Source organism: Stegodyphus dumicola, chromosome 10 (genome assembly GCF_044657685.1).
Source record: "Stegodyphus dumicola isolate Sdum_Otavi_A_Nest chromosome 10, ASM4465768v1".
NCBI lineage: Eukaryota > Metazoa > Arthropoda > Arachnida > Araneae > Eresidae > Stegodyphus > Stegodyphus dumicola.
In genome coordinates this window covers 56301544-56318991 of record NC_140777.1, presented here as the reverse complement: position 1 = coordinate 56318991, position 17448 = coordinate 56301544, and the positions used below count along the sequence as shown (strand labels likewise).

Below are 17448 nucleotides of genomic sequence, written 5' to 3'. Positions count from 1 at the left end.
GAAACTAGGAGTTTTTTATGTTGTGCAGTGATGCCATTTTAAAGGAGCTCCAAATATGACTTAAGCTCACTTTATAATGCATAATTCAGATTATTGAACTAATAACCTGAATTAAACCTGTTTTGTAACACCATGCTGATGTAAAATATAGTTGTGTTTAATTAGATATTCTAAATTTATGTTCTTTTGCTAATTTTATTTTGTAATTTTCTTACACTTTTACACTGAGAAAATCCTGAACAGAGAAGAAAAATTTTATTTATCAAAAATTTATTTAAAAATTTTATTTTTTATTTTATTTATCAAGCACTTTTAAATATGATAAAAATAAAATTAACGATTAGTGTAAAAATATTTATCTGGATAAATTTATTAATATGCCATATAATAAACTAAAATAAAAATAAACATTAAATGATTAAATACTGGTTGAATCTTGATATAAAAATGCCTGATGCAGAAACAGACAACTCTGATAAAATGAAATTTAATAAGAAAAAAAAATCAACAAAATGTAATAATTTAATAAGAAAAAATCAATTAAATATAATACGGGAAAAAAATAACATTTACATGAAATACAATTGAACAAGAAAAATTATTCTGAAAATCACTAGGGGTACAAGAACAGAATCTTTACCATTTAAGTTTCATTCATTCAACAAATTTCATTTATTGCAGGAAAACACTTTTCTTGTCAAAGACTACGAATTAAAAACAGAGAGCTTTGGTAATCTACCGGGAGGCTAGATGATGATGTGATGAAAAACTGGGAGTCTCCCAGTTACACCAGAAGAGTTGGTAGCTATGGTATGTGTATATTGCTACTTGGATGTTTAAATTTGTTCCTTTTTTGTATTTTAAATGAAATGACACTTGTTTATGTTTTATTTTCTTTAATACATTTGCATTTCCCTAAACTGATGTAGGCGTTTCAATTCTTTAATGATGGTGAGGTGTACTGTACGGGAAAGTCTGCTTGAATCTGAATATTTCAGCCTGGCCAAGGAAAATGTATTAAAACAAGCTGATAAATTATCTTTTACAGTTAAAAAAAAAAATCTACTTTTTTGATAAGCAAGCTGGTACTTTCGGATTATCTGCACCCCTGCAAAAAGGTCATGCAAAAGTACTTATAAGGTAAAGCAGTAAGTTGCCAAAATAGTTATGTGGTAACCCACAATGTTGCCAAAAGTATTGTGTATGTAAAAAAAGTATTGTGTATGCTGAAAGTATCGGACAATCCATGCATGAGTGTTGCATATGTGTGTTTTTTATTTGTACACAATGCCAAACTACAAGAATGCCAAATCTGTGCAAGCCTCTTGATTTTTTTAAAGCAAAAACAGATTGCTGTACACTGAAGAACCATGCAAAAAAGGAGGATTTTCTTGAAAAAAAGTGTTTTATAACCGATTATTATTATGAATTATGAATGGATGATTTATGCCTTGGATAGCATAGATAACTAGAATAGAATCTCCAGCCTGGATCAGTAGAACTAATTTGTCAAATTACTGTATGCATTTAATGGCTTAAAATGGCAAACTATAATGAGTACATCAAACACGGTTTACTGTAGGAGTCTGATAAAAACAATACACAGCCACTACATGTGTCACGGGAAAAATATAGTTAACAAAGCTATGTCACATTAGTTTCAGAAATTCTGGAATAGGAATAGAAGGAATAAAGATCAATCTCATTTTGAATGCCTGTGATTCTAGACAAGCCACAACAGATAATCCACATCAAATTATCAATAAAATAACAAAAATATTATCAGCACATGGCAAAACAGTTGAAAAATAAATGCAAGAGCTTATCAGAAAGTTTGGTTTCACTCCAATTTTCTTTGAAATAATGACAGATAATTTGTACCTGCATTGCTCAGATACCCAGTTATATACCACTTTCACTCTAATCATGGCACAAGAGCTCCAATTTTTAAGGAACACAAAGCATAGGTACCCAACTGTGATTTTTAAAAAGCATGCTTATTTTCGGGTACTGAAAAACACTTGAGATGAAATTTAAAAAAAAAAATGGCAATTGGATTAAAAGATCATCAGATGGAAAAAGTAAAAGCATGAAATCTCCAAACTTTCATTATTTTTGCAACCAAGAAATTGGACACAGTTTGCAAGCAGAACAGGTTTGAATTTCTTGGATCCAGCTAACTGACATATAAAAAAACATTTTAAGTGATCTAATATTGTATGCAAGTTAGTTTGATAAATTTAATGGTACAAGAAATTAGGCCATGCAATATGGCATTGACAGATTTAAATTACATTTATTTAAATGAATATAACAACAGAACACCTAAATATGATATTTTAAAATGATATATACCTTGGTCTGAAGTAGGTGGAGGTAAACGCAATCCTCTGAAGTGAGGATTAATAAGAATTTTGCGGGGTTGTGTAGAAGTAGTTGGAGCCATCTGAGAAGTATTAGACGGTGCATACTGAAATGAAAATATCATTTAAAAATATAGTATTTAAGGTAACTTTAAAGAAAAAAAACTGTATCTTGTTTAAGATATAATTCTAATGATTTATTGCAAAAATTTTTCTAATAAAAAAGTAGAACATGCCAATACAGAAATTAAGATTTATTGCTTTGAGATGAAAAAGTAAAAAGTTAAAATTGAACTGAGAAACAACTTTTCTTCACCTGTGTTTGCTGAGCTGGCATGCCTGAAAATGTTTGATGTGGTCTTTGAAAACGTCCAATATTTTTCACTCGTGCAGGATTTTTCCCTTTAAATCGCATTTTTCGTTTCTGTTCATTTTCAAGAAAAGCTTGTATTTTGGCAGTTTCCTCCTTACTTATCACAGATTCTATATAAAGCAGAAAGTTGATACATAAACCACAAATATAAAAACTGATATTAGCAAACATACATACACACACACATATACAGTGGTGGCCAAAATTGTGGACACTTTTGGAAATTTTTATGTTTTTGAACTTTGTATGCTTATAGAAAATGTTACGTTTCGCAAAATGCAAACTTTATATCATTTTAAATAGAATTTATTACTGAATTCAATACAAAACACAAAATTCAATTATTTGCAATACAAAAAAAGTTATATGTACTTTAATACAAATAAAAAACACAGTTATGAAGTGGTTTGTAATGTCTAGCTTTCCTGGCCAATCACTGTTCTTGTTCTGAGAACCAATCAATGTTAGTAACTGCCAGTAGAAGCTGACATCATGTTTACACTTGAAACAATTCATTATTTTGCTTTGTTCTGTAGAAGGAGGACCTGTTTCTTATACACTGCAATTACAAGTAGGAATTTTTGTAAAAATTTTTAATATTTAGTCAAGAAGCAATGACATCAAATAAAAGAGTAGATTGGACACCTAGAAAGAGATGTAATATTATTGTGTTACGAGAAAGTGGTCTTTCCTATGCTGAAATTGCAAGACAGGTCAGTGGTTCAGTGACTACATCTGGAGTCCGAAAGTTTTGTTTACGATATCAGGAGACAAATTCAATAAAAAACAAAGAAGGAAAAGGCCGAAGAAGGTGCACCATATCTATTGATGACAGAAGAATAAAATGACTATGTCTCCAATATAGAAAAATGTCATCAGTGGCCATCAGAAGTGATCTGAATGATGCTGGTGTTTCTGTCAGTTCAAGAACAATCAGGAGAAGATTAACAGATGTTGGACTGAGAGGTAGAATTCCACGAAAAAAGCCTTATCTTAATTTTCAGCAATGAAAAAAAAAAACGACTACAGTGGGCAAAGGAACACATTAATTGGACAGATGATCAGTGGTCACAAGTTATATGGAGTGATGAAACTAAGATATCGTTATTCGGTAGTGATGGGCGAAAATATGTAAGCCGTAGAATAGGAGAAGAGCTACATCCTGACTGCATTCAAGCAACTATGAAGAACCCAGTTAGTGTTATGATTTGGTCATGCATGTCAGCAGATGGTATTGGTCGCCTACATGTCATCGATGGGACACTGAATGCCAGAAAATACATTGACACTATTCTAGAACCAAAACTTCTACCTTCCATCAGAGATCTCTTTCCCAACAATGCTTCGTTTATTTTTCAGCAGGATTCTGCTTCTTGCCACACAGCCAAAATATCGAAAGAGTGGTTTCGTACAAAGAGCATTAAATTGTTGTCATGGCCAGGAAACAGTCCTGACCTCTATCCTATCGAAAATTTGTGGCACCGTTTGAAAACTCTTGTACAAATGAGGCGTCCATCAAATAAAAGGGAACTAATTGAGGCTATAATTGTTTCCTGGCATCATGTAATAACGAAAGAAGAGCTTAAAACTCTTGTCAGCTCAATGAAACGTCGATGTGAAGCTGCAATAAAAAATAAAGGGTACCCTACTAAGTACTGATAACTCACTGCAATCATCACTATCTAATGTATATCGATAACTATTATCGTTTAACTTTTTTGTATTGCAAATAATTGAATTTTGTGTTTTGTACTGAATTCAGTAATAAATTCTCTTTAAAATGATATATACAAGTTTGCATTTTGTGAAACGTAACGTGTTCTATAAGCATAAAAAGTTCAAAAACATAAAAATTTCCAAAAGTGTCCACAATTTTGGCCATCACTGTATATATATATATATATAATATATCATAATTACAAAATAATTTTTTTTAAACATAATATAATCATGCCTAGTATTTTTGTGCATTAGGCTGGTGAAAAATTATCATTAAAGACATAAAGTAAGAAATTTAGAACCAATTTTTCATAAAAACCAAAAATTGAAATTCACAAGTAGTAAATTTCAAATAATCCTATAAATGGAAAAAATAATTTAATACATGTTAAAATGAAAACACTTCAAATAAGCAATACCCAAATAAAAAAATCAATGAAATTTAAAGAAAAAAGAACATAATAGATGGCGAATTCAATCAACTTCAATGCCACTTCATCAGGAGGAGGAACACTGAAATCAATTGAAATCTCTCTTCCATATTTTAACATTTATTCTTAAATTCCTTTTTGCATTTATAGGATTATTTGAAATTTACTACTTAGTAATTTCAATTTTTGGTCTTCGTCAAAATTGGTTCTAAATTTCTTACTTTATGTCTATATATATATAATATGCCCAAAACAAAAATTTTAAGCTGTCCTGCGCCATAGCTGCAAGATTGTAGTAAATTAAACATAAAGCATCCAAAATTAAATGGAATAAAAACAAGGCAATTCCCTAATAATATTAATAATTGCAACTGTGGATAAAAGGTCTAACACTGTAGCTAACATAAAGAAAATTAACAAGAATTCATAGGTATAATAAACCTGAAAAATAAAAAAGCAAACTGGTAATAGAAATAAAAACTAAAATTTAATCTCCTTTGTCTAAAACCCTAATATTCAGAACTCATCAGGGAAAAATGAATTAAAAGTTTCGTAAAAGTCGATTAATGCATCTCGAATATGTTTCATTCTTCCGAATCATTTGAAATCAAAAAACAATAAAAGACCCAGATAAATTTTCAATAAAAACATTAAAATTCAATTAAAACTGAAAGATCGAATCTCAAAACGTACTCAGAATTTTCTCTACACATATTCGATCACTTGGAAAAAAAGAAAATGAATAAAAACTACATTACATAAAAGTGACTACTCTAAAAAACAAAATTTGCCAAAGATACATAAAAATACAAATCTGACTTTTACAAAAAAGAAATTACAACTTAATGAGTAAAAGAATTCATTTTTAAATGAAATTGTCATTTAAAACTCTTAAACTTTAATATTAAGAAAATGGAAAACTTTTCTTTAGAAAATGTCTTTATGTATATAAAGACAGAAGATAATAATGCCCTAGTTTCAGGCTGAGACAAGTAGCAGAATTAGTCAGACCAGTAATGGCATTTCTGTCATGATTTCAATAAACGAAAAGTTACTCTTTCCTTACAGACCTGATTCTTGATATAGTATCAAAGAGAAAAATTAATTTTTCAAATAAAAAGAGAAAAGGTTTTGTCTATTGAAACCTCCAAAGATGTATTACTCCAGTCTTTGAACATGTTGCACTAAACATTGTACAGAATACATGGCAGAAAAAAGAATATCATTTGGACATTTTATGTGCAACCAGTGGTTCATATGTCAAGGCACACAAGGCACACACATTATGTCACCCAAAACTTTGATAGCATGGATATCTTTGCTACATTAAAATTTGTTTGTTGTATTTTGTTTTATGAGCAACCTCAAATTGTATTCATCATCTGTAAATACTTTGTACTTGAGTAAAGTGAAATTAAAAAAAAAAAAAAAAAAAAAAATTGCTATTGAAAAGTGAAAGGAAATTTTCCTGTTAATTCTTAAATTTTTTAAAGGACTTTGTTATCATTCATTACTTAAAATAACACACAATTACATAATTTAGTATGTTTAGAACAAAAAGCGGAAATTTCAAATGCAAGGTCTAGCACAAGAATAGAAATGTTTTGAGAGACAATTAATCTTTTACACAAAATAATATTAACAGAGCAAAACATTTTTTGCACATATGCAATTCTTGCTTTTACTGCTTAATATAATTCACTACTATATTTTACATAATTTTTTTTATTTATATGCTATACTAGTATTCAAAAATGTACACAGCACATAAATACATGAACATCATTATTCACAAATATACATGATAAGTTTTATCATATTTTACTTCCTGAACGTAATTTTCATACTATTATTTAAATAATAATAATAATGAAACCTAAAGTATCAGGGATATCTGTTCGTTTCTTAGCAGGTGTTAATGTTATAATATTGCTGCGTTCAGATTTGAAGCGTTCTCTGTGATCATCTTCTACACTTTCATCTTCACTCTCTTCATCATATGCTTGTTCTTGAAAGAAAGAATCCCTTGAATCACGTCGAGAAGAATGGCTCTGATTTGAATAGTTCTCATTTTTATTTCTTTCGCTAGCTCTTTCAGGACTATGACGAGGTTCTTTACGTCTTGCAGTTGGTTTATCTCTTTCCGTTTGGGATGTGAGAGAAATTAAATTGTCATTGTATCCCTTCGCAGGAGACTAAAAAGAAAACAAATAAAATTCATTTAAGCAATAATAATGATTTTCTAAATAAAAGTATAAACACTTCCTTAAATTTATATTATTATTGAATAAAGATATTATTGGCTTTATTAGATGCTCAGTTTCAGAAGCTTAACTCAATATTAGCCTTTTAAATTTATTTCAAATAATAACTAAAATGGTACAAAAATTTGAATTATCATTTATGATAATCATATCGTAACAAGCACTGTTTGCAAATTAACAAAACTCAAGGACGCATTTCAGTCTTCTGCTTCAAATACTATTACATTAAACTGCACAGTCTATTATGAAAATAACATTATACATATATATATATATAGTGTTTCTTTATACATATATATAAACATATACATTACAATATTTACTCACATATTTCTCTCCCTTGTATAATTTTCATTTAGGTTTTTTCAGCATATAATTTATAATAACAATGTAAAATGTCAAGACGCAAGAGAAACACAGCAACATGGAAAATAAAACAGGCAAATCGACAACCTTGTATTCGGCGTAGATTTGGTAAAATCCCAATTGATTTTGAGGGCAAAACGGGCCCCCCTTCATCAGGAGCAAAAGATTATGCAAAAGCGAGAAAGCGAATGTCAATCATATTTATACTCTACAGGTGACCAGTGAAAGAACCAATACTGCCATCTGCCAATCCAGTCTTGCCTAATGTCTTTAAAATTCTACTAACTTAACCCTTCATTTTTCACTACTATTTCTGCTGACAGATGGTGCTATCAGCTTTTCCACTGGTTGCCTGTAGAGTATAAATATGATTGACATTCGCTTTTTCAGAATTTTTTGCTCCTGATGGTGAAATCGTTTTGCCCTTGAAATCGATTGGGATTTTACAAAATCTACACCGAATACAAGGTTATCGATTTGCCTGTTTAATGTTAAATGTATGCACAAATAGGAAAGTATTTTGCATAAGTATATAATTCAAATTGATTTATAAGTCCTTTAAAATATGTAATATAATATTCGTGGCATGTTTTTTAATGTTAAATGTTTACCATTTAAGCCAGCTTTTGAGAAAAAATATACACCATGTAATTTTCCGATAATATATATATATCTAATGGAAAATAAAATAAATGTTTTAAATTTATACCGTATTCAATTCAGAATAAACCATATGCAAAAACCAAAAAGCTAAAAACTAGAAGCACAGTGCTAAATTGCAAGAAAAAGGGCAAAACCAAAAATGAAACAAGAAATTTACATCTTCCACAGAATTGTCATCAGAATAGTAAATAAATCACCCTGGTTCTGAAATAATAAAGACACAATTTAAAGTTTAAGCTTTAAAACAATCTCAGAAAATAGGTTCTTATACAACCTGTAGGGACTGGATTGATAAAGACATAGATTATTTAGATTTTTTTCCAGTGATTACTTTAAGTTTTAAACTTTAATTGTGTCTTTATTGGTTCTGAAACAGGCTGATATATTTGTTGCCCCAACTCCCTGATGATGATGCTGTGAAAGATATAACTTTCTAATTTCATTTTTGGTTTTGGCATATTTTGCCCCTTTTTCTTGCTGTTTGCCACTGTTTCTGGTTTTTTGATTTTTGCATATAGTTCATTTCAAACTGAATATGGGCTAAATTTTTTACCATATTAATTTCTTTTGTAATATCAGCACAACTTGCTGCTGCTTTCAGTGAACTACTGAATTAAGTTTTTGACTGGTTTGTAACAGGGTGTCCCACAAAGCATCCCTGTTTTTAGAATCAAATAACTCAAAAATAAATATTGATAAAATAAATAAATAAAAGGTAGATTTATTGTGACAGCTGTAAAAGTCTGATACAGAAGTTTCACATTTAGTTACAAAAGTTGCCAATAGGTGGTGCTATAGTCGCAGTACATTCTAAAAATATGTAACAAATGTGTACTCTGCAAGCTGTCATTGTAATCACATCACAATGTTTTCAAAATGTCCATTTTTGCAGTACAGAGGTGGCGCAAACGAAGAACAAAATTTTCACACACCTTCCGTAGTGTGTTAACATAAATGGATGCACATGCCTCACAAATCGACTTTTTAAGCTCGTCCAGTGTTGCAGGCATTTTTTAGAAGATAGCGTACTTCAAGGTGTGGCACAAAAAGTAATTACAAGAGGTAAGATTGGGTGAGTATGAGGGCCAATCGATGCCTGTTCCAGTAAATTTGGAATAGTGCAAAGTAATAACTCTATCTCTGAAGTATTCCTCAAGGAACTGAAACACCTGTATGGTATGGTGTGGTCAGGCCCCATCTTGCATGAATCACGAAATGCTTGGTCCATCCTCCAATGCTAACAGTGTGGTGACAAATTGTTCCAATATTTCAACATAACGGTCAGAAGTGATCATTTCTGTGGCTAATAAACACCTTTGCTGGATACTGCAGCCCAAACAGTAACTTTTGGGGAATGTAATGGTTTTCCTTCACACAAATGGGAGTTTTCAGTATCCCAAAATTGCCAATTTTGTTTGTTCACAATGCTATTCAGATGAAAATATGCTTCATCTGTGAACCATATGCAGCCAACATCGAATACGTCATCATCAATCACTGTGAGCATTCCGTTTGCGAGGTCTCTCTGTTGCACAGCTCGAATGGGAATGGCTTGGTGACATTGGATCTTGAATGGAAACATATGTAGCCAGTTTCTAAGTATTATATGCATGGTAAATCGCATTAAGGCATATTCTGTTGCAAGTGTTAGGATGGAGTAACTCGGAGTTTACTGAATAAGTGTAGAAACTGTCGCAACATTTTCAGGAGTAACTACAAAGTGCCCGGGACCAAAATTTGCCACCAACTCATCAGCCATGCTTTCTGTTTGCAGAAATTTATAAAAAAGTACACAAATATTTTTTGAATCAGGACCTTTAGCAATGTTAGATTGGTATTGAAAACTGTGGTTTGTTGCTGTAGGACTAATTTAACCTGTGAAATTCCAGTACCAGAAAAACAGGTTCCATGGAATATGTGATTTCATGCACGTCTTTTCACATTTTTAACAGAGGAACTGTCCACACACTGATTGCTCTGTCACTCTTTATAGGGATGCCTTGGTAATATAGCATACAGCACTACTTGTTGGCAACTTTTCTGCAACAAAACGTGAAACATCTGTATCAGATTTTTACAGCTGTACCAATAAACATACCTTTTGTTTCATGTTATCAATCTTTGTTTTTGAATTATTTAATTTTAAAAATGGGGATCCTTTGAGGGACAACTTGTATATAAGTTAAATTATAACTAAAGAGGCAATAAATGAATTTAAAAAGCTGAATTTTTTAATTATTAAAAATAATTATGTAAAGCTAGTGGATTCTACAAAATTAATTTGAACTGAGTTGGAAAATAATTAAGAAATCACATAAAAAAATATAAATTATAAATATACTAAGTAGAATCTGAAAAGCTTTTTTTTCATTGTCACATTCAAACTTTCTCAAAAGGTGGAAGAATCCGTACACTGATATTACTGCTTTTTCAGGCATTATCAATTATGCTTCTGTTCACTTCCAAAAACACCTAAATTAATTATTTAAAATTATTAATGAAAATTAGAAATGCCACCTCTACATAACCAATCTGACAACAGAAATGCAAATCAACTGTAATTATTAAACAGAAATTCAACGACCCAAATTTTTGCCAAGCATGCAATATATATGTATTGTAATATTTTATTATTCAACAAATAACTATATTTATTATTGGAGTGGCAACGCCATATTTGTAACATGTAACTGTTGCTCAGCAACATAAGAAATTGTTCAAATTTGTTATTCTAAAAGTTTTACCAGTAGTAGATGTATGAAAAATTTGTAACTAAAAGACCATATTCAAATTATCTGTCTCCATAAACTAAAAATAAAACTTATATTTTACTAAGAAAATCATCTGTTATTTTGTTAAATACTGCAAAATATGTTACAGTCTTATAAAATTGGAGGTTCCAACAAGATCCCGGAAATTAGGAGTGCAATTATCAGTTTCGATGGTGCTGGTCTCCTAATCCCAGAAAGTTGCTAAAATTTTTTAGAACAAGTTTGGTAGTACCAACTGGAGTTTGTTTATTTCAAGGAGAAATGGATGTCAAAAATCTGCTGTTTTCAAGCCAGATTTTGAAACGGATCATTCAAATGTTATCTTCTGTGTTTCTATAACTTGCGTCTGAGCAAAGAATTGTCAGAACAGGATATTGCTAATCTCCGAAGATAAGATTTTCTTAAATAATCTAAAGTGATGTGGGTAAAATTCCAATGTATTGCCATTATTGAATTTTAATACTTTGTTTTGGAATTATAGTTATATCGTATAAGATTTTGTTTAAAATAATTGACACTAACAATATTCAGCTTAAAATTATAATTGATATTTGTGGTAAAGAAATATTTAAAATTATTATTTATGCTTTAATATTATTTGCATTGAATTTTTATGTTGATAACTGATATGTATAAGCCATCCTGGCAGTTATAAAGGTGCTTTGGTAGACGGTTGCACGGATTTTGGCGACTTTTTGGTGATTTGCCTTTTGGCGAGTAATACAAACTATAGTAAACCCATTGCTGGATAAGTTATTTATGGTAACCAATACTTTGTTGTCATTTTATTAAAAAAATAATGCGTTTTATTATGCATAACTTCCGTGTTTTAAATATTATTTATGGCTTCTAAATATTAAAAATCAATTTAATTTTACATTTTTATTTGAAATAAAAATTTTATTGTTTATAATATTTTATATAATTTTATGTTGTGGATGATGTAATCAATGATATCACCTTACTTAAAAAGTAATTGGTTTTATTAATATCTATAAATTTAATCTAATGTTTTAAACATTATTTATGGCTGTTAAATATTAAAATAAAATTTAATTTTGCATTTGTTTTAAAAATGATTTTATTATGAATGATTATTTAAATAATTTTTATTCTATGCGTGATGTAATCAGCTCCCTGATCGGTTACTGAATATTTGTGCATTACCACGCCATTTTAAAATTTTATTTTTCATCTCTTCGAATTTCAAATGGAATGGATATCTCCGTTTCAAAGACGAATGTTGTTATTGGTAATTACCAAGAATTATTGGTATTGGAATAAAAAAATTGCCCTTTGAAACTTTATTTTGGCCAACCTGTCTTTCCTAACCAAAGATTTATTTATAAATTGTTAATAGCCTCAGCGGAAATTTTGGAGGGAAACCTCGCTAATTGCTTCTTCAATGAAGTGCGAGATATTTGGATAACAGATGAAGATGGTTAAAAGATCCGATTCAATTATGATTTCGATTTTTTTTGTGGTACTTATCAATAAACAAGAGGTTAAATTACTCAAAAAAATGTAAGTACATATTTTTCTTTTATTTTATAATTGTATACTTAAATTTTTGTTAAAAAAATTAATACACTATTTTCAAAAATTGCTGAGATAAATATTGTCACACATGTTTTAATGTTAATTATATTTTATATAACATATTTTAAAGTATTTGAATTTAATAATATTCTAATTCTTTTAAATGTTGGTAGGATTGTTTTTAATTCGATATTCAATTTCAGTAATATTTTAATCTAATTAAACGTTGGCACAATGTTTTTATAGCGGTATTTTTATTCTCTTTTTTGCTATATGAAAGTAATAATAGCCTTACTTTAGTACTTTATACTCATAGTAAATGTATTTATTTACACTTGCCTGCCATCTTAAAAAAAGACATTTTCAACAAAAAATTAATCCATTACTTTTAACGATATTTATTTATTATTATTTTTTTTAGTTTCGAATACTTTACTTTGCGTAAAAACAGCGTTTTTCAAGATGGCTGACGATTGTAAAAATCGCGCCAACAATTGCGGCAACGTAAATCGCTAAAAATCCGTGCAACCGTCTACCAAAGTAGCACCGTTATAAAAAAAAAAAAAAAAAAAAAAAAAAAGTTGCTAGCTGTTTTTTGAATTTGCTACCAAGCAAGCACGTGGAAAATAAGTAGTAATGTGAAACTGACACAGTGTGATTTTATTGAACTGGCAAAAGTCTTTTCTTAGTTCTTGCTATCCAGGCATGTGGTAGATAGTAACGTCATCCCGACATATTACAGCTAACGTGTATTGCCAAACTGGCAAAATTTATTTTTGTTATCGCCAACCAGATGTGTAGATAGATAGTAAAATCGTCAAACTGATGTGGGTAAAATTCCATTGTACTGCCAAACTGGCAAAGGTGTTTATATAGTTATAGCCAACGAGGCTTGTGAACAGTGAGTCAAAACATCAACCCAGCATAGTATTATTTAATTTTGTGCCAAACTGGCAAAGTTGTTTAACTAATTTTCACCAACTGGTCAGAGTGAATTTCGTATTTGACAAGTTAAGTCTCGCTTAAACTATACATTTTTAATACAAGTACAATTTTTTAGATTCAATTTCAAAAGAAAGTCTATTAAAGGTAACTTGTTTAACATGTCATTCTTAGCTAGGAGTAAAAAACAGGATTTAAAAGTACTGTAAGAAGAGTTAGGTTTAATCATGTGACCTGAATTTAAGATTGCTCAGTTGCATAAATTGATTATTGAAAGTCCTGGTTATGATGAGGAGTTTACTCGAGAACTACTGACTGAAATTAGAGAAGAAAGAGAAAGAAAAGAAGAACACGAAAGAGAAAAAAGGGTAAAAGAATGCAAAAGAGAAGAGCAAATTAGAGATTTTGAGCTTCAGAAACTTGAATTGGAAGCAATGGCTGCAAGAGCACAGCCAGTAGAAACTACACAGTTACCTGAGCAGCCTTTAAAAATCAGAATTCATGATGTCATGCCATGTTTCAACCCTAAAGAAGATGAAAAAAGTTTATTTCTGGTGTTATTTGAGCGCCAAGCAAAAATTATGAATATACCTGCTGAAAATCACGCAACTCAACTTATTTCATTGCTGCCTCCTGAAATTATTCAACTTATTGCTAGAGAGCCAGAGGAGGATGCGAAAAAATATGAATATGTAAAATCTCTACTGTTACAGCAATTTAAATTGAGTGCGGAAAAAATTTCGACAACTATTTAATAAACACCAAAAATCTACTGAAAGTACTTGGTATGATTTCTACTATGAGTAAAAGAATTATTTAGAAGGATGACTTAACGGATTAAACATTAATACTTTTGAACAAATAAAAGATCTCATGCTGGTTGATCAAATTAAAAAGCGTACTTTTCCTGATTTCAAAGAACATTTTATGGATGAATAAGCTACCATCATTTCATCTACTGAGATGGTTAAGAAAATTGAAGATTTTGAAGATGTTAAAACGGGTTGTTGGTGAAAAAGAAAATAGATAAAAATGAAAATGAAAGGGAATTAATTGTTATTCCTAAAAAATATACGGATCAAATGTAGAACTATACATCTTTGATACAGAACCAAACAAATAATAGTGCTAAAATTCAGGGTAATTTGGTCATTCACCCCTCCTAAAAGTCAAGCTTCTCTCAATGCTTCACAGAAATCTAACAAACAATCTAAGTGTTCACCTCCTGATGAGAAAACTGAAGTTATTTATATGGAAGTTCACTCACCTCATTTACCTAGTTATTCATCTTCTATGGATAGCGTAATATGATTATTCCCCTACCAGTTCTTTAGTTCGTTCTTCCTCAAAAAGCAAACATGTGTTTGACAGTTTGTTAACAACAGATCAAAGAACTTCTGATAAAAGAACTCACAAAGGTGCTTTTAAAGCTAAGAAATTAAAAATATGTTCAGAATCTAAGCATGCGTCAGAAAACTTAGCAAAGAGGCATAAACATGATAAAGGATACTCAAAGTTGCCATATTCAATGAGAATGCAATTAACAGATAAAAACAAAAGTTCACCTTGCAATGAGCAAAAACTATCTGAAAAGAAAGAACTGACAAATTTAGCCGATTCTCAGTTAAAAATTCTAGATGAATTTCCAAGTTCTTCAGTTGAAATGCCAGTCAAGGAGAAGTTTTTAAAGAAACTAAACAGACAAGAGAGAGTTGTTGAAGAAGTAAAACTGCCACAAAAGCCTCTATTACACTCACCTGATTTCAATAAAGAGTTTATTTTGAAAATTGATGTTTCAGATTCAGGTATGGGTGTCATTTTAGCTCAGAAAGATGAACGAGACAATGAACACCCAGTATTATACATCAGTAAGAAGTTTACAGAAACTGAAAAAAAGTACTCTACCACAGAAAAGGAATGTGCCACCATGATATTCACTGTAAAGAAACTGCAATGTTATTTAGACGGGCATACTAAATTTCTCATCATGACCGATCATAATCCCTTAGTTCGGCTAAAAAATAATGTGAGTCTAAATCTACGACTTATGAGATGGGCACTAGTATTACAACCCTACAGTTACACTGTTGTTTACTGAAGTGGTAGAAACCATAAAAATGTAGATGCATTAGGTCATACTCGCTGGCCTGATTAAATAATTCGTTTCTCTATATAGATAAAAAAAATATTTTGTTCTTTCCTCTCTTCCTTACTGCATATTATTATGTCATATGTAATATTTCAATTATGTATTGCGTTGATATTCTGTTGTTTTGAAAAAAAAATCGTAAACTTTAATTTATAAAAATATAAATTAAAGTTTATCTGGAGGAGGAGTGGTTGTAATATTTTATTATTTAACACATTACTATATTTATTATTGGAGTGGCAACATCATATTTGTAACATGTAACCATTGCTCAGCAATGTAAGAAATTGCTAAATTGCTCAGCAATATAAGAAATTGTTATTCTAAAAGTTTCACCAGTAGTAGATGCATGAAAAATTTGTAACTAAAAGACTGTATTGAAATCTATCTTCATAAACTAAAAATAAAATTTATGTTTTATTAAGAAGATCATGTGTTATTTTGTTAAATACTACAAAATACGTTACAGTATATATATATATATATATATATATATATATAAATTACTGTATTTACTCGCATCATTTCCTCTCCCTTTCCTGCTAATCTAATGGTTGAAAACCAGATGGGGAAAATCATATACATATATATACACATACAGTACAACGTCCAAAACCTGGACATCCAATGTCTGGAATGATCCAGTATCTAGACTTTGAGAACTCCAGCTGGGGGGGGGCTTTAACAAAATCTAGGAATGGAAAATATAATACAGTACTAAGTCCAAGATCTGGACCCCATCCCCCTTTTTTTTCGGGGGGGGGGGTATGCATTACACACGTGCGTTTGATTTCATTGATTTCACCACCTATGGTAAAACATGTGCAGAGTCCTGATTCTTAATTTCATTTTAGCACTAAATAAAATATCTCGCTATAAAAGAAACAATCATTTTAACATAACTTTGTGTGACCAATAATTTGGTTCCATAGCTGCTTGGCATACATCTCAAATCAAGACATTCTACATAGAAATAGTTTTCATTTTACACCTACTAATATTTTATATCCCCGACACCCATCTGGCAAATCATTATATATTATTTTTTTGCTTTCATCACTGCATGTTTATCAATACATGACAACTTGAGTAATGACTCATTCAGCGATGTCTAAACAATTTTTTTTATATTATTAACTGAATAACAAAGTGTGGTAACCTTTTACCTTAACATTACGCTTGGCGATGATTACAAATTTAAGTTAAATGTGTTATGAAATGTTGATGAGGAAAAATTTAACAAAAATTTCTTTCCATATGCTAAAAACAGACTTTGTTAATGATACTCATAGGCCAAATAATACATCTAATGGTATTTGAATTAATAATAACTGATTTGTTATTCACATAAACCCAGAACCGGCACCAGAACTCGTATGGCCACACCGAGCAGTAGAATTTAAAGAAATTCTTAGAAGGCAAAATTTTTGGAATTTCGAGAAACACCGAGCAACAAAATTAAGGTATGATAAAATTTTTTAAATTTAGGGAAAGCACTGGGACCTAAATTTATAGGAGGCAAAAATTTAGAACTTAGGGAGGCGCTTGGTAGCCTAATTCAGGACCGAATTGAAACTATATCAGGCTGTATATCTAGCGCCGGCCCTCAATAAGCCTTAAGTATATGAGGGAATTTTATTCAGGACTCAGATAAGCCTTAAGAATGTGCAAGAAATATATGTAAGTAAAATAAATAACTAAACTAATATAATTCAAGCTTAACTGTTTCAGTGCACGATAGAAGCAAGACAAAAATTTAGTGGAACAACTTGTCTTTCGTCGACAACCTCATGAAACATAGCCAATAATGTATAGCAGATGCTATTAAACTAGGCTAAAATTATACTTTACTGATTCCAAGGAATTTC

General features: G+C 30.4%; 1 protein-coding gene across 11 annotated transcripts in view; it reads right to left on the bottom strand.

The window, feature by feature from the left end:
- The window catches only part of LOC118186794 (uncharacterized), a 131921-nt gene that overhangs the window by 82702 nt on the left and 31771 nt on the right, over window positions 1–17448 (bottom strand). For all 11 annotated transcript variants that reach the window (XR_015043402.1, XR_015043401.1, XR_015043399.1 and 8 more), the window contains exons 5-7: window positions 6763–7081; window positions 2680–2846; window positions 2356–2470 (exon numbers count right to left, since the gene is read on the bottom strand). Coding sequence is in view for 5 of the 11 variants with exons in the window: in XM_085824938.1 (XP_085681064.1) it covers window positions 2356–2470; window positions 2680–2846; window positions 6763–7081 (601 nt within the window). In the remaining 6 variants the exon portion in view is untranslated. The remainder of the gene's footprint in view (window positions 1–2355; window positions 2471–2679; window positions 2847–6762; window positions 7082–17448) is intronic.